Source organism: Seriola lalandi, unplaced genomic scaffold, assembly GCF_002814215.2.
Source record: "Seriola lalandi dorsalis isolate HSWRI2012SDOR001 ecotype SW California unplaced genomic scaffold, Sedor1 jcf7180002054892, whole genome shotgun sequence".
In the NCBI taxonomy this organism is placed as follows: domain Eukaryota; kingdom Metazoa; phylum Chordata; class Actinopteri; order Carangiformes; family Carangidae; genus Seriola; species Seriola lalandi.
Window position 1 is genome coordinate 696,996 of NW_019525444.1, and position 25,062 is coordinate 722,057.

The following is a 25,062-nucleotide window of genomic DNA, read 5'->3' on the forward strand; positions in this document are numbered from 1 at the left end:
TTTGAAGGCGTGGCGGCTATGATTTAGCAGTGGCGGGCCGCCACTGCTAAATGAATGTAGAGGAAACACTGAAATTTATGAAGCACAGCGAGTCTGTTTCTCATTCTGTTTCCCTTTTTTTTTTCCTTTTTTTTATTCACAACATGACATACAGTGAAGCAGAATTTTCTACAACATCAGAATGTGTCTACATGCTGTGCTAGTATCATCTCCTCAGTGGAGAGTGAAGTCAAACTGCAGTAATACCCGTTACATGCCTCTTCTAGCATGTATATGTGAAGTTTTTCACTCACATTTAAATTCTGTTTCTTTTATTTACAAGTTTCAAAATAACAAATTAAACAACAAAATAGACAATTATTACCAAGGTACTTTTTAAATCATGTTTGGATAATTACTGCAATTTAAAAAAGATAAACACCTGAGTGCAGCTATATTATTGCCTTCGCGTTAGCAGTCAGATTTAGATAAATAACAAAACCGGTTCAATGAAAACACATAATTGAGGCAGACCTTGATTATGTGAGGTTTGAGATTTGCCCACAGTGAAATTAGATTCTGCAGCTCTTCACCTAACTGTGTGAAGAAACGATCTACTGACAAAAAAAGTTTTAAAAGGTGCTTGTAGTGCTGGTAGTGGCTATTATTCAAGACTTCCTGTGGCTACTGCACAATAAAACCCATACCGTATTTGCACATTCCTGGTGTGTGTGTATAGGGGCATTTCATTATTTTGGTTCCCCCTTTGCCACTATCTCTCTTCTATTGTGGTTGGTGAGGAATCACAGCCGCACTGCAACACACACACACACACACACACACACACACACAACAGACTCTTGTTATTTGTTTAAGGGTATGGAAATGGGATTTACGATAATTAAGACACCTGCAAAACGAGATTTAGGCTACTTGCCCAGAGGTATTATGTGTGCACACATGCACCAACACACACAGCCTGCAGGATCACATCCTATAATGGCATTACAGGAACAGATGAGACTGAAGAACAGACTTGTGCTCAATGCATTTTATTTGTGTCTTCATTTAAGGGTGTGTGAGTGTTTTTCTGCCTGCATGTGTGAGTCTATCAACCATGCATGTACATTGTGTAGAGCGTGTGTGAATAATGTGCTAATGGAGGAGCTGGAACATATGCTGCCACAGCTCGTTCTCCACTGAGCAATGCCCTGTCTTCCCCAATGATGGATTGAATATGAGGGTTCATTAACAGATAGCAGCTTCTTTAATAAATGCAGTCGTTCGGTGTAGTGTGGTGGGGTTATTCTGCATTTTACTAGCTAATCAAGCCTTTGTCTTTATTCAGTGACTATCCCTGCAGGTTTCAGGGGTGTTGGTAAATAGTATTTTAAGCTTTGCATCAGCAGTAGTTTAGTTTTTTCTTTTCTGTCAAAGCTTATAGATAAATTAAGAATACATATTATGGTTCTTTATCTCGAGTTGAAATTGTGTTGTTCTGTCTGTTTCTTTAAATGCCATTGTTTTAGGTCGCATTTGACATTGCTGTACGTCAAATCTGTCCATGCTTCTAATTTCCTTTTTCACTTACTGATGAATCAAAGTGTTTTTTTCCATTATTATCAATCTGAAAAGGGCCTGTGTCCTTTTGATTTTAGAATAGATTTTGGAGTAGATTACTATTTCATCACTCAATCATGTGCCATGAAGGGCTATGCAGGTTTTTCCTTTTTGTTCAGCTTTTGAAAGACCACATCAGGTGATTTCACTGATTAGTTTCTCCTTTCTTGATGGTGTGCTCTCAGTGAAATCATCCATTTTGGGCTTTTAAAACCCGAGAGAGTGAAGGTTGCACATTCTCGTAATTAACTGGAGAAATGTTTTGGGGTTTCTTACCATTGTATTTTTTTTTTCCTGTTTCATAGGTGCTGCAACACATATTGAATCCAGCCTTCCTGTACAGCTTTGAAAAGGGGGAAGGTGAGCAGCTGCTTGGACCACCCAACCCTGAAGGGGACAATCCTGAAAGCATTACCAGTGTCTTCATCACTAAGGTAAACATGCACACATACGCCTGCAGCCATTATTTCTCCTCTTCTCAAAATCTTTCTCTCCTCTGCTTTCTTTATTCATTACTCGACCACTCTGTCTCTCCATCAGCCTCTCTGATTTCATTAGTTGCTGCATTTCCTCTCATAATGTCTTATCAGTCCAACACATCTCCATACTCTCAGTCGTCATCAACTACATCCCAGTTAGTCTGATTCTTCTCTACTCAATCACTTAATTGCCGGTATCCCATCTTTCTCTTCTTCCTTTTCATCTCTCTTCCATCTGTCTTTGTTTTTCTCCCTCCTTCACAACATCCTACTGGTCCCTCTTTCCATCACGTTTCATTCATCAGGCCAGACTATAATTCCGGGTGTAAATGTCAGGCTGTGACCATGCTAAAGGTCAGCATGTTTGTTTGTGCTGTGGCAGATCTCATCACTGACTAACACCAGTCCTAATGGCTGCTAATGGCTCCTCTACGGTCTGGTTAAAACTCATTTCCTCACTCACCTCCCTCTTTCTGTCAGCTCTCCTCTCTAATTCCTCTCCAGGGAATTCAGATGTTGATGGGGGTTGTTGAATAGAGAGCTGTCTTTTTGAAAGAGGTTCTCAATATGTAAAAAAAAAAAAATGTAGATTGCTATTGTGCCGCAGTGCCATTCAAATGTAATTTTGGAAAGTAAACATTGCTCAGAACAGCAGTATACTTTGTCAATTCAGGGAACCAGTATATTCAATAGAATGTGGTTTTATCTCTTGCATTAAGTAATCTAAGACTTATGTTGACCTCTGTTGGCAACTCTTAAGAATTACAACAGAACGCAGGCATTCACAATAAAGTGTGTTTGTTTTATACAAAGAACAACTCACCACCTGGGGAAAAATAACATTTGATTCACTGTTATTGATCAGTAACTCAATCAAATCCAGGCAGATATACTCACTCTTCACATTTCCCCTTGACCCGACACTCTTTAACCCTACATCTCTTCTCATCCCTCTCCAAGGTTCTGGACCCGGAGAAGCAGGCTGACCTTCTGGACTCACTGCGAATCTGCTTGCTGCAGTTCTCCACCCTGCTGGTGGAGCACGCACCCCACCACATTCATGACAACAACAAGTCACGCAACAGCAAGCTGCGGCGCCTCATGACGTTTGCCTGGCCATGCCTACTGCCCAAAGCCTGCGTGGACCCTGCCTGTAAATACAGTGGTCATTTACTTCTGGCCCACATCATTGCAAAGTTCGCAATTCACAAGAAGATCGTTCTGCAGGTGAGGAGGAATGCAAAGACAGAAAGGAAAGAGAATAGACATCAAACATGGCAAATTTATGTAGCAGATGTAAACACACGCAATAAGTTTGTAAAGCATATCTATACAGAAACAGACAAAACAAAAAGGAAATCATCAAGATGAGAACGACTCAACTGAACTGAAATGACAACAGCTGAATACACAATAGAAGATACTTAAAATAAGGGCAGGTACTGTGGGAATAGTGTTTATGGAGAAAGTGATGATATAGTGGAACTGAGCATGTGGTAGGGGTGTGTATATGTTTGTAAGAGTGTGTGTGCTTGTTTGTACTACCCGAAATCCCACATCCAATGAAATATGAATGTGTAGAGAGGAAAACAGCAGTTAAAGGAAAGTTAAGGAAAAACAGAACATTAGAAAACCTTGGTATCTTACTAAATTAGAGATGTTGGTTTGTGTGCTTTGTATAGGTCTTCCACAGTCTGCTGAAGGCCCACACCATGGAGGCTCGTGCCATCGTACGGCAGGCCATGGCCATCCTGACACCAGCTGTGCCTGCCCGCATGGAGGACGGCCACCAGATGTTGACCCACTGGACTCGAAAGATCATTGTGGAGGAGGGCCACACGGTGCCGCAGCTGGTGCACATACTGCATCTCATTGTGCAGCACTTCAGGGTGAGCTGGTATAAGAGAACAATGGTGCACTGGCCAGTAGTTCACTTCCTCCTGTCGATCCATCACTATTGAAAGTATTGATTCCCAACGTCTTCATCCGTGCTGGGTGGTGCAGACAAAGGGTCAAAACAAATCTGATTTCTGTCCCTGTGTCTTAAAATGATCATGATTATGATTATCAATTATCATCATCGACTTGCCTGCATGGTTAACTACAAGGCTCTGGTGTTCATCCCAATGTAGACCACACAATATAATATTTTATAAGGACAGCTGACAATAGTGTCTGCATACATTTCACATTTTGTGGTACTTTAAAGTAAGCAGCTGCCACAAGAAGTTAGAGGGCAACTCTCGTTTGCATCCGCTGCCATTTCTTTAGGTATTTTTACTGATTATGTGAGTTCCCTGAAACATATGGCACCTCTTAACCAGTCTATGGGGCAAAACTCTGGATTGTTTTGTACAGCACAATTAATAGTTTTTTGTGAAATTAGTTATCTAAACTTGAGTTTCATTTTGATGCTAGTGGAACAATTACAATGGTGCTGTGCTCCGTTGTCTCCTAGTCAAAAGCTGGATCATTAACTCGGAGCAGTGAAGTTGATAGTAACCGCCTGCTGCCTTTAATCGTCTTAATGCAGATACATTCTCAGACTCGCCCTCACAGTGATGATCAGCAGAGTCAAAGAGGGACTCGTCTGTGCGCAAGTCAACACCAGCAAAGGATCATTGGCCTTTATGTTCGCCTTTTTCCTTAAACTTCAAAGACATTTTCTGCCCTCTCGCTCCTTCAGCTGATGTTCGCCGCCTCGCCAGTCAGAGAGCGACAGTCTCTTAGCAGAAGACTGACATTTTCCTCAGCGCCCCTCTCTATCTCACTGACAGGCTGCTCTCACTGGGCCAGATGACTAATCTAATGTAATCACATCAGCATAATTACACTGGGGAGGAGATAATGACAGACAGATGAGAGACTGTGTGTGTGTGTGTGTGTCTGTGTGTGTGTGTGTGTGTGTCTCTGTGTGTGTGTGTGAGAATGAGTGAGTGATAAAGAAATGGAGAGATTGTGTGCGTGTTTGTCTGTGTGCACACGTGATGGACAGGGCTTAGCCACTCTGTCATTAAAGGGCTGTGAAGTCCTGCTCTATCGACCATAATTACCCTCAAAGTGAGAAGCTTTAATATTCTTTGACACTGGCAACAGCCCTCAGATAGACATCTCATCTCTTGCTCTTTTGTCTACGCGTGTCTCTGTGTTTGAGAGTCCCAGTTCGGTTTGCGATGAAGCTAAGTGACTCTTGAGTGTGACTCTTGAGAGTGTGAATGTTCGGGGCTAAGTGTGTGTCATCATGTCCTTGAGACTAAGTGGGAATACAACATTAGAGTTTGCCTCTTCTGACTAAGTGTCTGAGTGATTGAGGACCCTGTTTAACTTTGTATGTGTTATCATCCCAAAATCTAGAGCAAAGTGTGGGCAGTGTCCCCAGTTCTAGGGGAAGAATTGTACAATAACATGGACGCTGTGGCTTTTTTTTGTTTGAGATGCATAGACCAGTAACGGGTGATTGTGGCAAAACGGCCCATTTAACGCCATGATAAAATGGTAGAAGTTAAGGGAAGATCTCGTACAGTGAGGTTCTCCTCCTCATCTGTTGAGGGTTAGGCTAAAAAGCCAAACCAGAATTACACTTAAATATAAAATTCCCTTAAAAAAAAATAAGTATGCAAAAATATTCGTGCTTCATTTCTTATTTTTATAATTAATTTTTTTTAATAATTTTAACATTTTTGGGAGTGTCTTTGGGCAGTATAGTCCTACCTGACAGTTTGAGTTTAGAACGCAAAAATACATAAGCTTTTGTGAACTAGATTTATTCAAAATGTTGACTCACTATGGTATAGGTATGGTATATTCACACATTATCACTTAAACATGTATTTACTGCTGTCTCATTCCAGGTGTACTACCCCGTGCGCCACCACTTGGTGCAGCATATGATCAGTGCAATGCAGCGTCTGGGGTTCACCCCCAGTGTGACCATAGAGCAAAGGAAACTGGCTGTTGACCTGGCTGAAGTGGTCATTAAGTGGGAATTACAGAGAATCAAAGACCAACAGGTGTGTTCATGGATTATGTAAATAGACATAAATCCAGACAAACAGGCTGCCTGACCTACACACAGTTTTTTTATTAATTTCAAAAGTTGTCAAGCTTTCCAGTTTAAGGTTCCCTGTTGTCATACACATTCAAACGTGATATGGTTTATTATATTTTAAATGTTACAAATGGATCATTTCTGACTGGCAATGTTTATTATTTTACAAGATAAAGGTATTTATCATAGAGATACATGTTTTAATCTAATTTTCTTACCCATGTTCAGTAGATACTCATGACTAATAATGTTGTAGGAACTGGTCAGAATGTTTATTCTGTGAACTGTAAGTGTGTTAACTTCACCCCCATCTTCCTCTCTCCTCTGTGGCAGCCGGAGTCCGAGACTGAAGTAGCCGCTGGTGGTGAAGGAACCAGCGGGGGAGCTGTGAAAAGAGGACTGTCTCTGGAAAGTGCAACAGCTGGACAGGACGTCAAGAGGTTCCGTACAGCAGCTGGAGCTGCGTCCACGGTGAGCTCAATCAGCAATCTCTCAGATGCCAGTAGAATGTGGCAGTCGCTTGTAGATCTCTGTACTCAGTCACTTTAGCAAGAAACCGGCTGTACAGCAGTTGGTTTCATCTTGTTATATTTTTTTTTACACCCTCCTTAAATTAACAAGTGCATCTCTTACCATCAAAGTTCTTGCTTGGTGTCCCTGTGCTTCTCTGAATGCTTGCAGAGCATTCGGAAAGATACTTTTATCAGACAGCCATTTGAACATCTGTCTGAGACAGAAATTGTCTGGTGTGTCTTTGAGGTCCCAAAACTGAATAAGATGCCTTTTTTGCAAGAAGTCCCTTTTTAATCTGAATCTAGGTTGTATCTAAGTTTTTTTTCAGATACATAGAAAACAAAGTCTCAAAAGTCTGTTTTTATTTAGAATAAAACGAGCTTCCTGTAACAGCCCTCCAGGTTGTGCCTGACTAATGATCGTGCCTGACTGCTGGAGTCCCACCTCAGTCAACTGTGTATCTCTGGCTGTTTGTTGTAGACCTGACAGCCATGATTGGGAAAAGCATAGTTTGAATAAAGTTTATTTTTTGGGCTCCCCTATTGTAAAATAATAATTTTATTTGGTAAATTTATTTCATAATTTTGGTAATAAATTCCAAAATGTGAATGTTCACATTGTGGTTGTTGAAAGCCTGCAGAATGAATACTCCTGTACCAAAACTGCAAATGCAACAGCATTGTGGCTGTCCCTGTACAGATACAAAATCCTGTTTCATATTATGGTGTTTTAAAAAATCACCTTAATACCTAAGATGTTGTACTTTGAGGAAACACTAGCACAAGTCTTAGTGGTTACTGCCTTAATGACGGTCCTGATTTCCATCAGGTGAAAGCTTATGTCAGGAGAGAAATGCAAAAGCAGCATTTGTTTCTGCTGGAGCTCGGGAAATGTTAATTCCTCAGAAAGTTGCCAGGATAATTATCAGGAAATCATAGTTCCAGTCTACTTTTCACTGCAAGCAATGCAGGCAAAAATCTGGCTTAGTGCAGGCTCTTTGATATACTCCCTCCACTTCCACCAAAGACTGTCCAATGTTAGCACTGCTGTCGCAGAGTGTTATTATGCATGTTTGTAGATTCCTAGCCAGGGAAAGATCTTCTTTTTTTAACAGAAGCTTTCTTTTCTCAGTTTTCAAAGGAAAAAGAATCTGACATATTAATTGTTTAATTGTTTTTATGTCTTTTAGGTGTTTGGCCGCAGCCAGTCTATGCCAGGGACAGAGACCATGCTCACCAAGCCTGTCGAGAAACAACATACGGACACCGTGGTCAACTTCCTCATCAGGATTGCATGCCAGGTAACACCCCCACCATCACCACCTCACACATAGCACCTCATCTCACGCACACACACACTCTCGCACCAGGTACAGCTCTGCCATCCATAGCGCCTGCCAGGTAGGACACAACTATTCTAACCCCTCAGTGGTGAAGGTAGGACACACCTGGTGGCTGTCCTAAACGCATCTCCACACACTCAGTCGGGCACATACAAAGACACACACTGTGTCTCCTCACACAGCTGTCCCTTGGTCTAGTGGCAGTGATGACCTTGGTTACAAGCCTGAAATAGACTGTTGAGATTTCACTCACCTTGACTTTCCTACTTTCTGTTTTTGGGCCAAGCTTCATTCTCACTGTTCACCCAACCATCTCTGTTGAATATAACTGCTGAGGATAACTCACTGCTCTCAGAACAGTCTATAGAAACATAATCTTTCCTTTGTATTCCACTTGATAAGAGTGTATTGTGATACTAAATTGATCCCTGTAGAAAAATTGTATCTTTCCCCTTGGCACCAAGGATTACCATCAACCAAAGAACATCACACCTAGAGCTGATAGGGATTCATTGTTTTGTTCAAGGATGCTCACACAAGGTGGATGCTTGTCACCATGAGGGCTTGAACTAGACTTTCTCATTGAAAGACGCTCTCCTTCCTGGGTATTCAACTGTTGAAGTTTAGCTGGGGTGAATGAAATTATATAATAATATATTGTGAACAGCCTCATCTCTTTTTTTTTTTTTTACCTTATCAGGACACCATTGTGATATTGAAAATAAAGAACCATTGTCACTGATAAAGACAATGATACCAATCTTCTTTCCTCTCTTCTGTCTAGGTGAACGACAGCACCAATGTGGCCGGCTCTCCAGGGGAGCTGCTGTCCCGTCGCTGCGTTAGCCTGATGAAAACTGCCCTCAGGCCTGACATGTGGCCTCGCGCTGAGCTCAAGCTACAGTGGTTTGACAAGCTGCTTATGACGGTGGTAAGACAGCAATGCTTTCAGAATAGCTGTGCCTTGTTAGGCTGTCTTTATATTTCATATAGCCAGACTTGTGCTTGTGTCGGTGACATTTTTGGTGTAACAAAGTTAGTCTGGAGCCTTGTAAACCATTATTACTGCTGTGTTTCCCCGCAACTTTTGCCAGAGATCGCTTGTCAGTCACTGTCCACACCTGTCATGGCTTTTCCTTGAATTTCCCACTGATGAATATTAACTTTCTGAAAGTGTCTGGCTTATCTTTTCTATTTAGTGATGAGGACTGTTGCTGTTCTGAAATCCAAAAACAGTATTTGTTTACGTGAGCATGTCAGACATTATTTAAAGTTGCGAGTGAAAGCGTATGTCACAATAATCTTTAAGGCAAACATGTTTAATAAAATTCAAAATATTCAGGCTTATTGTTACAGCTCAAAGCAATAAGCAGCAAACAGTAAAGGACAACTAATGTGTCTCTGCTGCTCGCCTTCCCAGACACTGCAGAAGTTTTCCTCTCCCTGCTTAAGCTCTTAGTATTTGCTCTAATGCCTCCAAGTCCTTTGTCTGTTATCAGTAATACATGAAGTGAGGCGCAAACTGCCATAATGACAAAATAATGACAGTGGCGAGATAACAGGAGTCTATCCGGGTTGGCCTGTGCCTTCTCGCTCAACCCCACAGTCCTCTTCATCCTAAACTCCTCATCCTTGCCGTCTGTATCGCCCTGCTGTGCCTCTCTGCATCTCTCCTCGACTTTCTCCGTCTCTCTTGCCACCACTTCTTCCTCTCATCTCTTCTTTTCTTTTCAGCCTCTTATCGCAGCCTCTCTTCTCTCATTTTATCTGTTGCTCCCCTCTCTACTCATCTCTCCGGTCTGATTTGGTGCCACTGTTCAGACGAGGTTATCGCCATGTGCTGGCAATTGTCACTTACTTCCCTTGTTCTCTATTGGGGATCTCTGCATCGGCCGCGCCTTTCTCTCTGCCTACACACACACACACACACACACACACACACACACACACACACACAAACCCAATCGGCCCCTCCAGATCCCATAGGGATGGTCTGACAAACAAGGCTTTCTGTAGGTCTTATGCAGATGCACATACACAAGCCCATCCCCCTCGGGAGCATGCTCTACCTGCTCAGCCGTCTTACTCAGACTAATGAACAATGCTCTAAATCGGATTACCTTTTATCATCTCATTGTACTGGCATGACAGTGATTAAGAGTCAGGAGGAGTGGCGTGAGAGGGCAAATTAGGAGGGGCAGAGGACATTCACACAAAACGTGCACACATTCACGCACTGAGGCAAAAACATGCGTATGCCCTATCTGCATGGCTCCAGAGACAAGGTCCCATTCTGTTAATACAGTGCAAAAATCAATACTACCCTAATATCTACCAGCAGTCTTATCACAAGAGTCACCTTGTTCATTAGCCAAGATTAGTGCCATGGATCTGTCCCAGATTATCCTCTTGGCCCTGCCATTGTCGTAAACCTTGATTGCAATTTAGACAAAATTACTACCTGATGTTGGCCATTGATCTTTGGTTTAGCAGTGATCCCGATGCCGTGGTTCTTTTCTGTGAGAAATACCTCTGTGTGTATTGATTTTCTTTTTTTTTTTTTTTTTTTTGTCTCAAATTTGTATGGAATAAGAACTTGAAAGATTAGTGTACAGTAGTATCCAAGGCCACTTTGCCATTGGAAAAGTCCCTGATGAATTTGCACCATAGTTTTCCTTGTTTTAGGATTGTAGACTCATGGCTGAAAAACATAAATCTGGATATTTTGCTATATATGGCAAGCACATTGTGTTTTATGTGTTGTGACAGAAATAAAAATGACACATTATTGATGTACACACTCCTTAATTACTCTTGGTTTCACTGTTCTCCTCCGTGTCCTCTCAGGAGCAACCAGCACAGGCCAACATCTCCAATATCTGCACTGGACTGGAGATTCTGTGCTTCCTGCTGACGGTGCTGCAGTCCCCAGCCATCCTGGCCCACTTCAAACCCCTCCAGCGGGGCATTGCTGCATGTATGACCTGTGGCAACACTAAAGTCCTACGGGCCGTCCACTCCCTCCTTTCTCGCCTCATGAGCATCTTCCCCACTGAGCCTAGTAAGTTTCCAGTGCCTAACACCTAAATTCGAACAGAGAGTCAGACCAGTTCTCTCTGAGAAATTGTCCGCTCCCTGCTGTGCTCATTAAAGAGTGCCAAAATATTTGGACCACTGTTCTGTTTGGTTAGGATCACTGATGCTTAAATTCTTAAGCTTGTTTTGCTGTGCCATGTGTTAAATTTAGTAACGTATTTATTTTTCAGCTATTCTTTGTTTGAAGCAAATGTTGCTTTCTTTCTCCAGGCACATCAACTGTGGCGTCTAAGTATGAGGAATTGGAGTGTCTGTATGCTGCTGTGGGCAAAGTCATCTATGAGGGACTTACCAACTATGAAAAAGCCACAAGTAACACTAACCCCACACAGCTCTTCGGTAAGACCTTCAGCATTCCAGTTGTCCCTTCTTTTTTCTCATTAATCCCTTTCTACCCTCTTGTGCTCTGTTACACTCACTTTGTTGCTCATAAACCCTGTATTTTTTTTTTTTTCACGCTCACACTCTTTTTCCTACAAAACCGAGCTGCCTCTCAGTCACTTGTAGCAATTAAGCCAGTGAGTGGGTCGTTAAAATGCAAGCCAATGGGCGCCGCTGCTCGGGCTAACATCTGGCCTGTTTAAACTGAGGCCACAGTCCAGCAACTTGGGAAAGGTTGTCTTGGGAAGGATTGCTGCTTTCGACCTCCCTCCCTGTTCAAACATTACTGTTACACACCCAGATGTAGTAGGCTATTTATGGAAAAACTTTACATTATAGCTTGATCTAAAGAAACTATACTAATAATTTTAAAACACAGTATAATAGCTCTCCAAATAAAGGAGCCTCAAGGCGACCAGATGGCTGTTGGAGAGAAGTCTAAAGGTAATACTATTTGATATGGTTTCCCAAAATGGCACTTGTGGTCAATAGACAGCTTTTGGTATCCTGCTGTCAAAAAGAGGAAGCGCTGATGTGATGCATCCATCTGGCCAGGGGGTGACATTTCAACATTTGTCTCCCTTCCGGGAGCAGAAACGGAGAGGGACGTTACTCATACCTATCCCTGCCTCTGAGACACACTGAAACTTTGGTCAGATTTCCATATAAAAAAAAAAATCCAGTCTTTGTGGTGCTCTGAGAATGAACACCACCTGACTGCAGGTGCACGTGTCTGATACCTTGCTCCGCAGAGGTTGAGGATCTTGTCTAGATTATTGTATTTCCATTCTTTCCCTCCCTTCATCTGCCTCCCCTCCCCTTCGCTTGTCTTCCAGGAACACTGATGATCCTGAAGTCAGCCTGCAGTTACAATGCCAGCTACATCGATCGCCTCATCTCTGTGTTCATGCGCTCACTACAGAAGATGGTGCGGGAACACCTGAGCCCCCAGCAGGCCAACCCAGGGGTCACCGAAACCAGCACAGGTACATGCACGGACATGAATTCAGTGGAAAGATACACACATATGTACTCTGTATTACAAATAAACACACAACACACAGACACACAAAGACACGCTTGACAGAAGTTTAAGGGATGTTTAGTTTATATGTATCACTAATACCAAATACTAAAATACATTGACTGTTAGAAATTCAGAACTACATTAAGACAACTACATTTTGTTTTCATAATTAAGAGGGGCTAGTATAAGCTGGTTTATAATATGACAATGCAGCAATAGTAGCAGTAGTAGTAATTAAATATAAAACTCAAACACATACACTCATGTCTCCACATCAATTCTAACACATGTGCAAAGAAAACTTGTTGCCAGTCACATTAATTCCACAGTCAGCTTTGCCCTACTAACTACACTTCTCTCACCATCTGGCTCAAATATTTACCCCAGTTCTTGAGTTCAACTAGAGGTTCAGTTGAACTGATTCTGCGGGGCTGCAGTTAAAGCTCGCTGACACTACCAGGAAGGCCAGTGTGCGTACTTTCACCAACTCTGATCCAACAAGGGGTTGACTGTGTGTGAGCTCAATCTCACACGGTGACCTTCCTCAGACTCCGTAAGAGCTCAGATATCCCATATATCTCAGCAGTACCTGGCTCCATACAAAGACCCTATCAAAAGTTCTATATCAGTGAGCCCCAGCTGTGTTCTCAAAAGCTCGTGGTCAGGGGAGATCCACTCTACAGATAGTCTGGTTTCACAGGGAATGTTCCTCAGCTCTAGTTTCCCAGCCCGTATTGTGTCCTAGCCGCTCTCTGGATACAGCAAACAGATGGTCACCTTGTGCTGTTTTGCTCTGGGTTGGAAAAGGTAGACACTGTTTGATGTGGAAACACAACTTGCCTTGTGTGTCTGCAAGCAAGGGTAAAGAGTTTCACAAGTTTAAGTCTTGTTGTATAATAGCTTTAGGTTTTTTTTTTGTTTTGTCATGACGATTACAAAATTTACTAAAGTTTGCTGTTCGTTTTCTTCTCTGAGCTTGGCTTCATCAGGTTTATAGACGTAGGTAGTACATAATTCCTGTTGCTACTTCAGACAGGAGGTAATAGTTGTACGATGCTATCTGTGCTTTAAATGGGACCCTAATGACTATATCAGGAAACACAGACATTTACTCTCCACTAGGAGCAGTTATAGTCACCAAGACCAAAGGCTATCTGACCAGCAAGGCCATTGCTCCTAAAGACCGTTCATGTCTCTAATCTAGTAATCTTAACTGAAGCACTGTTTGTATTGAAACTGTCTAATTGTGTCTTGGCTGCTAACTCTCACATAGCACTCACATAGCAAGTGTTAAATGGGTGATGTGAGTGTAGATGTGTGCAAGGCCAGCTTGATTCTTGAGAAAACAGGACATGAGGTGAAACTTTATTTTCTTTTGCAGCTCTTAGTTTTAGAGTAGCAATAAAAGAAGAACAAAATCCATTTCCTAGCAGGTGTTGGAAACATGCTCAGCTCAGATTATACAAACATACGTGCTCTAAACTTATGCAATAATTTATCTATAAATGTCAACACATGCTTCCCATCAGCACTAATACTAAAATTGCTAATGTTGTGTCTCTCTCGTGTGCTCATAGTGACCAGTGAGCTGGTGATGCTGAGTCTTGACCTGGTGAAGACTCGATTGTCGGTCATGAGCATGGAAATGAGGAAGAACTTCATCCAGGTCATCCTCACTTCGCTGATTGAGAAGTCCCCTGACCCCAAAATCCTCCGTGCTGTTGTAAAGATCGTGGAAGAGTGGGTGAAAAACAATTCGCCCATGGCTGCCAACCAGGTAGGAAGGAGGCTTTTCACGGTGAGACAGTTCAGAGTGTTAGACTCTGAAAACAGCTTTAGGTTATACAAATATAGTGTGTACAAACATAAAATAAAAATGTGTGATTTGGTAGATCACTGCATTATTTCTTTCATAATAGTAGGGGTGAATCCAGGAACTGAATCAGCAGTGTACATTTTAAAAGTTGTGAAACCTTTCGACAAACAACAAGCAAAGCATATTTTCTAAATCCAGTCAGGTTAACATTAGCATAATACCCACACAGATGTCTTTGGTCTTTATTTTCTTTTAAGCTGTAGAAGGAGAGCAAGCACTACAGGGCTGAGGTGGACAGAGATGCAGCTATAAGAAAATACCTGAAGGGATTATCTTTGTTTTACATTTTCTCTCCTCTTCCTACGCGCTGTCTCTTTTGTATAATATCTTCTCCCTTTATCTCTCTTTTCTAATCGACATTCTTCTTCCTTACAGATGCCGAACCTACGCGAGAAGTCCATCTTGCTGGTGAAGATGATGACCTACATAGAGAAGCGTTTCCCCGATGAACTTGAGTTAAATGCCCAGTTCCTGGACCTCGTTAATTACGTCTACAGGTAATTACTGCCATTCATCACATGGCCAAATGGCCGTGCCACTAAAGCCATGCCGCCCTTGCATCCATCTTCACAGGAGGGATGAAGGTCGGGAGGTTGAGGCGGGGAAAGACATGGGAGGTTGGGTCAAGGAGCAATGGAGAATGGAGATGAGGAGGAGGGAGTTCGAAGCATGAGCAGTGAACCATTCAACTTTTTTCTTTTGAAAGATAAAAGGATAAGAAAAGATTGATCATGAAAGATAGATGGAAATACTTAGGATGAGTTGGGGGCACATGGAAGCAATGGAATAAATTAATAGAATTTGTAGCTGAGAAATTAAAGGGTGGAGAAGAGGAGGGTGGTATTGTGCAGAAGGGGTGAGAAAGACGGCAGATAGTGATAGAGATAGATATTGCGACTGGGTCTTTCACAGGGCTACAGTACTGCCAGGACTCCGCCAACTCATGACAGGACACCCAGCAGGCGGGGGCCAGAGGGGAAGAGACTATCCTACTGCCTGCTATTCATCAAACCACTGCGCTCTTTGTCTTTCTGTCTTACACACATACACATTTAATCAGCCAAATGTACCCTGTATCCCTCCACCCCATCTGCTCTTCATGTCAAAAGGTTTAAAACGAGCTGTAAAGCCATGATGGACAGCAAGTAATCATAATGAAATGATAAAGCAGCTGTTCCAGAACAATGTGTGATTAAGAGAGTAGCACAAATAGGGGGTAGTGTGCAGCTGGTGTAGCCTTGCCTTTTGTGTTGTCGCTTTTATCCCACCTTCCCTCTCTCCTTCTGTTATGTGAATGATACCCATGAGGCGCATTAAGTGCAGCAAGATGATGTCGAAATGATGACATTTGTTATTTAAGTGTTTAATGCATGACTGTTAGTGCTTTACTATCACTGCACTATCCACATCAAAGAGATTTAATTTTACCCAATATTCAGTGTTAACTGCCTTCTCCCCACATTTCAGTGATCCTCAACATGGCAACATGGCTGCTCAAACATCCTGGCACCTTCGCATTTGAATGTTGCTATGACATTATCTTTTATGCTTGTAGTATGTTTGGAATCGTACCTGCCTGCTCTATTTATAAATAAGCCCTTAAACCCAATAAGAAACAAAAGAAAAAAATCAGCTCCCAACATAGATTAATTTAGTTTATTAAGTTTTCTTGTGATTGTTAATCAAATAATCAGATAATTTGTTTCAAATATTTTCTAAAAATGTGATAATTGAGAAAAAAACCCTATTTTTTCCTTGTACAAAAATGTATTGCATTGATATTTAGTAATATAATTATTTTACAGATGCCGTTAACAGAAGTCAAAGCAATAGTCTAGTAATACAAGCTTCACAAAGTGGAGTTATTGCAGGGTATGGGTGCTCTCATTTTTCAGTTTTTCTGTGTACTTCATAGGTTTGTTTGATATTGCGACTTGTTTTCCACAGTTGTCTCACTGTAGTTTTCGACATCGATGCCGTGACTTCTCTCTGTAGAAGTTCAAAGTGCATTAAATGTTTTATCGCTAACAAAATGTCTGTATTCTGCTTTCATAAATCATGGAAGTAAAATGGGTACGAGCCAGCATGCAAGCTCTGTTAAATAGATGTTTTGTCCCTCACATTATTCAGGGATGAGAGCCTTTCAGGAAGTGATATCACATCCAAGTTAGAGCCGGCGTTCCTCTCAGGGCTTCGCTGCACTCAGCCACTGATCAGAGCCAAGTTCTTTGAGGTGTTTGATTCCTCCATGAAGCGGCGTGTCTATGAGAGGCTTCTCTACATCTGCTGCTCTCAGAACTGGGAGGCCATGGGCAGCCACTTCTGGATCAAACAGTGCATAGAGGTAAACAGAGTACCGTCTCTGATCTTTCAGCAGGCCTTTAAGCCTTTTATCCAGCAATAAAAAGAATGTGTTGTTGACTCATAGAATAAGTCTTTCTTTTGTTTAGGCCTTTTTTTTAGTTTCAGCAGCCTCTTGTCATGCCCATCAATTGTCATGTCGGTTTCTGTTACTGATCTTCTTGCATTTGTGTGCGTGTGTGTGTGTGTGTGTGTATTAGCTGCTGCTGGCAGTGTGTGAACGAAACACCATCATCGGCACCAGCTGTCAGGGATCCATGCTGCCGTCTATCACTAACGTCATCAACCTGGCTGACAGCCATGACCGTGCCGCCTTCGCCATGGCAACGCATGTCAAACAGGAGCCGCGTGAGAGGGAGAATAGTGAGACCAAGGAGGAGGTGAGGCACACAAAGAGACGCACAAATACCACAATGCATCAAGAGACATCTCCCACACAAACTATCACATTATCCCACTGTGATCCTGCTTCTTTGTCTGTCTGTAAAAGTCTCTGTTCTCATCCCTCACTAATTACCTAAACGCTGTTGATGCTTTATGTCATACAATCGACTTTTAAAACAGTGTCGTTTCCAACGTGAAGACGAAATGTCAAAGCTCTCTCAAAAGACAATTGTTTTCCTCTCCTGTCTTGTCTTCCCTGGAAGGATGTGGAAATAGACATAGAGTTGGCACCAGGTGACCAGACTGCCATCCCCAAGACTAAGGAGCAGGCTGACAGAGACACAGGCAACCAACTGCACATGCTTACCAACCGCCATGACAAGTTCCTTGACTCACTACGGGAAGTCAAGGTAAGATTGGTCCTCATCAAACCAGCATGTACGCTGTCCTTTAGTTCAGAGTGTACTGAGGGTTTGATTAAACTGACTGGATTTTGACAAGGCTGGGAGCAATGATATATCTAACCATTATGTTAAGGGATTGTTCCCCTGATTTTTCCCCCTGATTACTCAGCGGTAAGTATTGGCATTACAAGAGACCTGTGCAAAAGTTTTTCAGAACCCTGCTGAATTTTCTTCTACTTATAAAATCAAAAACTGATTTTGACCTGGGACATCAGTCAAATACAATTAACCACCCAATGGGACAGTTAAGAAGCAGTGCTCTTGAGTGCTGAGGACAGAGATTGCTAAGTCAGCAGCCTGTCATTTTTCTTTGGTCCATGTTTAGACGGGAGCACTTCTGAACGCTCTGGTCCAGCTTTGTCACATCTCTACACCGCTGGCTGAGAGGACCTGGGTTCAGCTCTTCCCTCGCCTCTGGAAGATCCTTTCTGACAGGCAGCAGCATGTGAGTATAACTTACTGGCCTCTATGTAGATGCAGCCAGAGCAGAGAAGGAGAAAGCTTGTGGTAATTTCAGTTGTATATACAGTACGTTTTAGTGTGGTTCCCTCTGTCGACATATTGTGGGGAAATGTGCGATTCTGTTTTGCATACAGTAGGTACTGACAAAACAGTTGCATGTCACAGCTTGTATACTGTATAGCTCTTTCCACTGCTACAAATCCAAAATGTGTCCCTTGGTTAATCTTTTTTCACAATATAAATCATAAACACAGACATGCACTTATTTCTACTCCACTCCCCAAGTATTTTTTGACTTGCACGATGCTTATTTGAAAACGATCCCTTACGCACGTACCTATGCCGTGTATATCCTTTATTTATCTTAACAATGACATTAACAAGCAGACAGTAACTCCGAGCTCGGCTTTCCCATTTCCGTCTCAAAACGTGTACTTCCACTTCATGAGGACAGATTCATTCATGCTAAATACGGAAACGAGAAAGCTGAGGGAGGGAAGCTGTAATGAGTTTAACGAATGAGATGCGTATAGAGTATTTTGAGACACGTTGAAAGGCCTTGATTTGAAGTGATTGAGTTCTTAAGCATCTGAAAGATGCAGTGAGTAGAAAGATGGCTTCAAAATAATATTTTCTTCCTGTGACAGATATGTCACATGTTTATTCTGATGGGTGCCTCAGCTCTGCATTTCATGCCACCATTACACCATATCAATTTAAGATGAAAATAGAGTGATAATTAGTGCTCAGGCTTTTTTATCTCTGGGTCTGATTATTTCATGGGCATGATAGAAAAGCATATTTTTCATAGGAAGGAATTTGACATATTGGCCTTCTCCACCACCAGCCTAATTAAAGTGACCATCAAAGCATTAATTATTCCATGCTGTCAACAGGCAGTGAAAATTATATTCATTACCAATACATCATTTATTCATGTGTCAGTCATGATTATTGGCACTCTAACCCTGTGGTCACGCTCAAATCCTGTTCTGTCCAACTGTGTGTTGTGAGAGACTCTGGTTGCAGAGTGTATCCCTGTGCAGTTCAAACAAGAAAATTATGCTTTTTTTCATTGTCTCAAATGAAGGCGAAATGCTAAACAGGGTGATTGATTGATTGATTGATAGTAAAACAGAAAAGCAAGACACCTGAGTAGAACTCGGAAAAGTGGTTAAAGTCACTATCACAATCTTAATATTTTTACAGCACTATTTATTCATACGGTTTATAACTGTATTCAAAATCACATGTAGCTCATCTCTACAGAAAGTTAATGGATTTGTAGTGTAGTTGATCATGTTTGTCTTCATCTCAGGACACAAGAAGGCTGCATATAATTAGTCATTCGTGCATTTCCAGGCTTCTTACCTGTTTTCGCTTACCTCCTTTTTCTTTTTTTTTTTGTAACAGCTCTCAGTTACTGGAAAAAGGCATCATGTTGCATGGCGTACATGCAACAGATGCCTTTATCAATATGCTATATCAGGGCATTGCAGCTCAAGTTAAACTGGGTAGTTGATGAACTCTCTCTCTCTCTCTCTCTCTCTCGCGCCTCTTCCAGGCTTTGTCAGGAGAAATGAGTCCATTCCTGTGCAGTGGCAGCCACCAGGCCCAGCGGGACTGCCAGCCCAGTGCCCTGAACTGCTTTGTGGAGGCCATGTCTCAGTGTGTGCCTCCTATTCCCATCCGCCCCTGTGTGCTGAAGTACTTGGGCAAGACACACAACCTCTGGCTACGCTCCACTCTAATGCTGGAGCAGCAGGCCTTTGAAAAGGGCCTCAGCCTACACAGCAAACCCAAGCAGAGCACAGAGTTTTATGAGCAGGAGAGCATCACACCACCTCAGCAGGTAATGTGTTTTTGGTGGCTGATTAAATACTATTCACTATTATTTTTCTACTATTATCTTGACAATTGATCATTTTTACACAATTACAATAAATCTGTCACTTCACCTTTTATTTGTCTTAATGTGTTTAACCCTCTGATCTAACTTACTGATCATAATGCCACAACAGATAACTGCATCTTATTATATTAGCTTCTCTAGGCAGTCTTACAGGTTTTGGTAGGTGAAACTAGCATGCTACATTGGAATACATTTAATTATTAAAGCAATTTTCATTTCTGATATCATGTATTTTACTGAAGTCCAATATCAGCTCAATACTTTAACCCACTACCTCTACCATTTAGCTCATACATAAATTGATATGCGGTTGTTAACATTAAGGTTTAAAGAGTTTATTATATTACGTTAGTGTTAATGTTCTTTTTATTCATGATTCTTTTCCACTCTGGATGCTCTGGAGACATAAATTTGCCTTTGTCTGTTACAGCTTCATGTTTAAATCTTTCTGTTTTCCTGTTTGAACTAGATTCATTAACAAAGATGCTCAATCAATTCACAGTTTCCTCACTGCAGATTTTCCAATTTGTTCTGCTGCCATCCACATTTTGTTCTACTTCTCTACAGGAGATTTTGGACTCCCTAGCAGAGCTTTACTCTCTGCTCCAAGAGGAGGACATGTGGGCAGGTCTGTGGCAGAAGAGGTGCAAGTTTCCTGAGACGGCTACTGCCATTGCATATGAGCAGCATGGCTTCTTTGAACAGGTCAGAGAAAGTTTTACGGACCACTACAACATTTATCTACAATCCAACATTGTCCCACATACAATCCACACCATACACTGGAAGTCCTGCTAGTAAATACCTTCATGAGGGTGTTTGTTCACCTTCATGATCATTTTGGAGGCTGTAGTTTGGGTTGATGTTAAATTGTTATGCATATGTGGTTCTAATATTTTGTATTAATATCAGTAAGTATAGACCGATATTACAGCAAGTTTCATCATGAAGGCATGTTGCACTAATAATCATTTAACATAACGGTACTAAAACTTTAACTGTGTCTGTTCAGGCCCAGGAAAGCTATGAGAAAGCGATGGAGAAGGCTAGAAAAGAGCACGAGAGGAGTAATGTCTCCCCTGCTATCTTCCCTGAGTACCAGCTCTGGGAGGACCACTGGATACGGTAAGATTTCTGGAACAGAAAAGATGCTGTTGTCCCTGAGGGCAGTCTGTCTTACACATCAAGTGAGAGCCACCACAGCACAAAACCACAGTGGATTTTAACTTTAATACCTTCATATATATATATACACACTCTGTACTATTGATTGTACAAACCTAACATTTATTTCATTCATCACATCATGAATTATACAGCAGGGCATCCAGGGATGAAAATATTTGAAGAATAAAATGAACAAACTGAATTTCTGTATATGTATATTTTTCCTCTATAAACCAGTCCATGTCACCTTTTTCTTTGCAGGCCTGTAATATAATTTTGTTTGTATACGGATGAAGCATATAGGCACTGTTACTCGGACAATATGCTTCTGTCAGCAGGGAAATCTGCATTAAATCCATTTCTTTTGTGATATATCCAAATGAAGTGCTTCTTAACAACTTGACACAGTCTAGGATGCAAATCATTCATAAAATTAAAATGAGACACACAAACTGTACGGGTGAGTCTCAGAAAACCCCAGGCAGCCTATGCAAATGTGAAAAACCCAGAGGGCATTTTGAAATAGTCAAAATGATAAACAGTGAATTTTTTAGTCAGCCTCCGACAGAGGTGGCTCCGAGTGACGCCCTGTGAATTGGACAAATAAAAAAAGAAGATACATTTTATTACAAAAATCTTATCGCTGTAGCTCATTTTAAAGCATAAATTAAAGTTGCCTTAACTTTTCATCTCCCTCGTCTTCATGTCCAGCTGTTCTAAGGAGTTAAACCAGTGGGAACCGTTGACAGAATACGGCCAATCCAAAGGCCACTCAAACCCTTATCTTGTGCTTGAGTGTGCTTGGAGGGTTTCCAATTGGGCTGCTATGAAGGAGGCTCTAGTGCAGGTGAGGAGTGCACAGTCACCTTGTAAAAATGTATGCATGTATGGATATCTGCACACACAAACACACTCACAAAGGTGCAATAACCCCTCACCACAAGTTCTCACTAACACAACCACAGACACGCTGGAGCCTGTAGGTTTGAACCCAGTGAACCAAAGACTCCTCTCTTACTTTTTTTTCATTTTATTCCTGGTTTCCGGTACAGTGCTGTATATTGAGCCCAGGCCTCATGTCAGTGTGAAGTATAGTAACTTGATATTGGTACCGTCCAGTCTCCCACCCCCACAACCCCACGCCCCTAGGGGGGGAGAATGAGAGAGTTGGCCGTAAAGCTGTGGAAATGCAGTTCAGCTGTTTGGTCCGTTAATTTATTGGCCTCGTGTTTCCTAAAACAAAGTGTAGCCGGGTGGAGAGCGCGTGATAGTACCGGACATATAACAAATACTCCTGCTTTGCTCTTTCAAGGAGACTTGGAACCAATCCATTGAGCCGCTCTGTCCTAAGGTGACACCTAATTAAATTGTCTGGATGGCAGCACCAACTCCGCTATATCCCCTCCTCCTCATTTCATTCCTTCCTTCGTCTGTGTACCCATTTCTCTTTCTTTTGTCCCTCACTTCTCCACCCTCTTTCCTTTTACGTGATCTTCTTTTTTGTTAATCCTACCCTCTTTACTCCTACTTCCACCTCCGTCTCTTCATCCCTCGCTCCACAGCTCTGGCTCTAGCAGCTAATATTTACGACAGCTGCGCGTGTGAATAATTACCCTGGCATCTGCTGCAGGGTGATTTGTTTTATGGTGGAGGAGAGGAGCAAGGCTTTCAGTTACCTGCCTGCCCAAAGCTCACCAGCTCAGAGCCGAAGTCCAAATATCCCTGCTTTCAATTACAGCTGGCTCTTGATAAGGGCAGCCCTGTCTCCGGGATATTCATCAAGCGTCACCCCTGATAAGTGCGCTTTGACCGATCACTGTAATTTTCTCCCCAACATCGGAAGAGCTTACACAAATACACAACTATGCTTTCTCACTCTCTTGCTCTGTTCACTCGTCCTCTCTTTGGTCTTCTCTCATTCTGTCTTTCTCTCGCTCACTTATAAACACACAACAGCGAACCACAGGTTTGACATAGCAGCCTCCCCAGGGCTGTTGTTTGTTTAGTGTTAATGCACTCAGCGTTTTAATCAATAGCAGGGCCTTTTCCTCTTCTCCGCCTGTGTGTCAGACTCATCAGGTTGATTAGCCATTAGTACAAAAGTCCTGCTGAATCCATTCAGAAAATGAATTTGTATTGTTTTGTATTTGTCCAAGTACTAAATTATGCAAAGAAAGTGTCATAGGCCCACATTTACATCGCTGTGAAGTGTGTACGCTTTTCTGCTTGACATCAATCACAGGGACAAAAATGCACATAGAAGAACAGCAGGCAACATACGTCAACTGAGCGTCTAGATCTAGAGAATATGCCACCAATTGAAGCTTTTTTTTTGGCCACTACCAACAGCTACTGTCTGTCAGTAACTCAGCTGTTGCCATGACACACTGTCATTTTGCATGCGAAAATGTACAGTCAGACAATCTGTTTGTTTTGTCAACAAGGACACTGTAGAGAAACTAAGAAATAAAAACATATTCTGTATTATTACCCTTTTAAATAAAATTTGTTGAGGTGATTGGCAGCCTTGTCAGCGCAGCATTGTATCCTGTGGTGCTATCAGTATGAATTTTACAGGAAAACTGAAGGATTGCTTGACAACATGAAAGAGCAGTCAAGAAAAGCTTTGGTTTATGTATTCTGCCATCTGCCATCACCAAAATCAAAAGACTGATAAAAAAGAATATATGCAGCAGTGCTACACAAGCATTAAGACTACTGTCATTGTGTGACTGAGCCATCTTTTTGTATTGTAGTTATACCAAGGCATTAAAAAATGTTGCTCATTGTCTGCCTATTAAACTTGGAGAAAAACAAATATTGATTATAAAAAAGTAATGCATAGTTCGTTTTTGTAGCCACAGTCTTTTGCTACTATAAATTTGCGTTTAGATATGGAACTTGACTTTCTGTGTGAATTTCTAGGTGGAGCTGAGCTGTCCCAAGGAGATGGCCTGGAAGGTGAACATGCACCGTGGCTACCTGGCCATTTGCCACCCAGAGGAGCAGCAGCTCAACTTCATAGAGCGGCTGGTGGAGATGGCCTCCAGCCTGGCCATCCGGGAGTGGAGGAGGCTGCCTCACATCGTTTCCCATGTGCACACGCCACTGCTTCAGGTCAGTATACGAAATGCATGCGAGAGTTTTCCTGTTGCAAGGCTCCATTTAGAGTGACGTGGCAGTCAGAGAGCCGGGAAGAGTAGTGACAGTAAGTCATTTTTATTGTGATAAGCACTTGAAGAGATGCATGTCGAGAGATCATCCGTAGCCCCGAGACGTTGCGTTGTTGAGTAACGCTGATAACAGCCTCTATCTTCCCCTCTCACTCCATTTTGTAAAATTGAGATAGATGATTAAAAAAATCTAAAAACCTTTAAGCCTCTTTGATTCCACCACAAGAGATTACAATAGACAGGGGCAAAGATGAAAAAAGGAGAATGAGAAAATAAGGGATAAGGCGATGGAAATTGAAAAAGGTGGAGAGTGAACAGAACGCGGGAACATGGGAAGAAAGAGAGAGAGAGAGAAGAAGAGGAGGGAAGAAAGGGAGTTAGTTTAGAATGGCTGTAATTACTTCCCTGCCATCAGATACCATTTGATTAAATACCTGCAGCAGAATTACATTTACATGATGAATGGGACGGTCTGAATGAAGGTTAGAAATGGGCCATCAGCTGATATTAACAGATAATTGTGAAAAATATTGTATTGCCTAATTTATTTTGTTTTGGGAGATTTGATTTCGGAGCAGGGGGGTTAAGTCTTCAGCACGGCTCTGATTCACTGCATTTATCTTTTCAGAATGGGTATTTGAATTGGGTGACTACGCTCTTTGTTATTGTGTGTATGTGTGTGTGTGTGCGCGTGTGTGTCTGTGTATTTTGGTGTACGTACGCTCGCATATGTGCAGTCCAATTATTTACCCTAGCCGAGAGAAAACAAGCTATTTAT

The 25,062-nt window shown here is 41.9% G+C and overlaps 1 protein-coding gene across 1 annotated transcript in view; it reads left to right on the top strand.

Annotated features, from left to right (window-relative positions):
• Nucleotides 1-25,062, top strand: part of trrap (transformation/transcription domain-associated protein) — an 81,457-nt gene that overhangs the window by 27,952 nt on the left and 28,443 nt on the right. Inside the window, exons 36-56 of the mRNA XM_023429246.2 lie at nt 1,905-2,033; nt 3,039-3,305; nt 3,761-3,967; nt 5,930-6,088; nt 6,460-6,597; nt 7,829-7,939; nt 8,766-8,912; nt 10,829-11,042; nt 11,288-11,416; nt 12,295-12,444; nt 14,063-14,262; nt 14,737-14,858; nt 16,492-16,705; nt 16,923-17,102; nt 17,370-17,516; nt 17,896-18,015; nt 19,597-19,884; nt 20,512-20,649; nt 20,957-21,069; nt 21,823-21,958; nt 24,037-24,228. Coding sequence (XP_023285014.1) covers nt 1,905-2,033; nt 3,039-3,305; nt 3,761-3,967; nt 5,930-6,088; nt 6,460-6,597; nt 7,829-7,939; nt 8,766-8,912; nt 10,829-11,042; nt 11,288-11,416; nt 12,295-12,444; nt 14,063-14,262; nt 14,737-14,858; nt 16,492-16,705; nt 16,923-17,102; nt 17,370-17,516; nt 17,896-18,015; nt 19,597-19,884; nt 20,512-20,649; nt 20,957-21,069; nt 21,823-21,958; nt 24,037-24,228 — 3,501 coding nt within the window. The remainder of the gene's footprint in view (nt 1-1,904; nt 2,034-3,038; nt 3,306-3,760; nt 3,968-5,929; nt 6,089-6,459; nt 6,598-7,828; nt 7,940-8,765; nt 8,913-10,828; nt 11,043-11,287; nt 11,417-12,294; nt 12,445-14,062; nt 14,263-14,736; nt 14,859-16,491; nt 16,706-16,922; nt 17,103-17,369; nt 17,517-17,895; nt 18,016-19,596; nt 19,885-20,511; nt 20,650-20,956; nt 21,070-21,822; nt 21,959-24,036; nt 24,229-25,062) is intronic.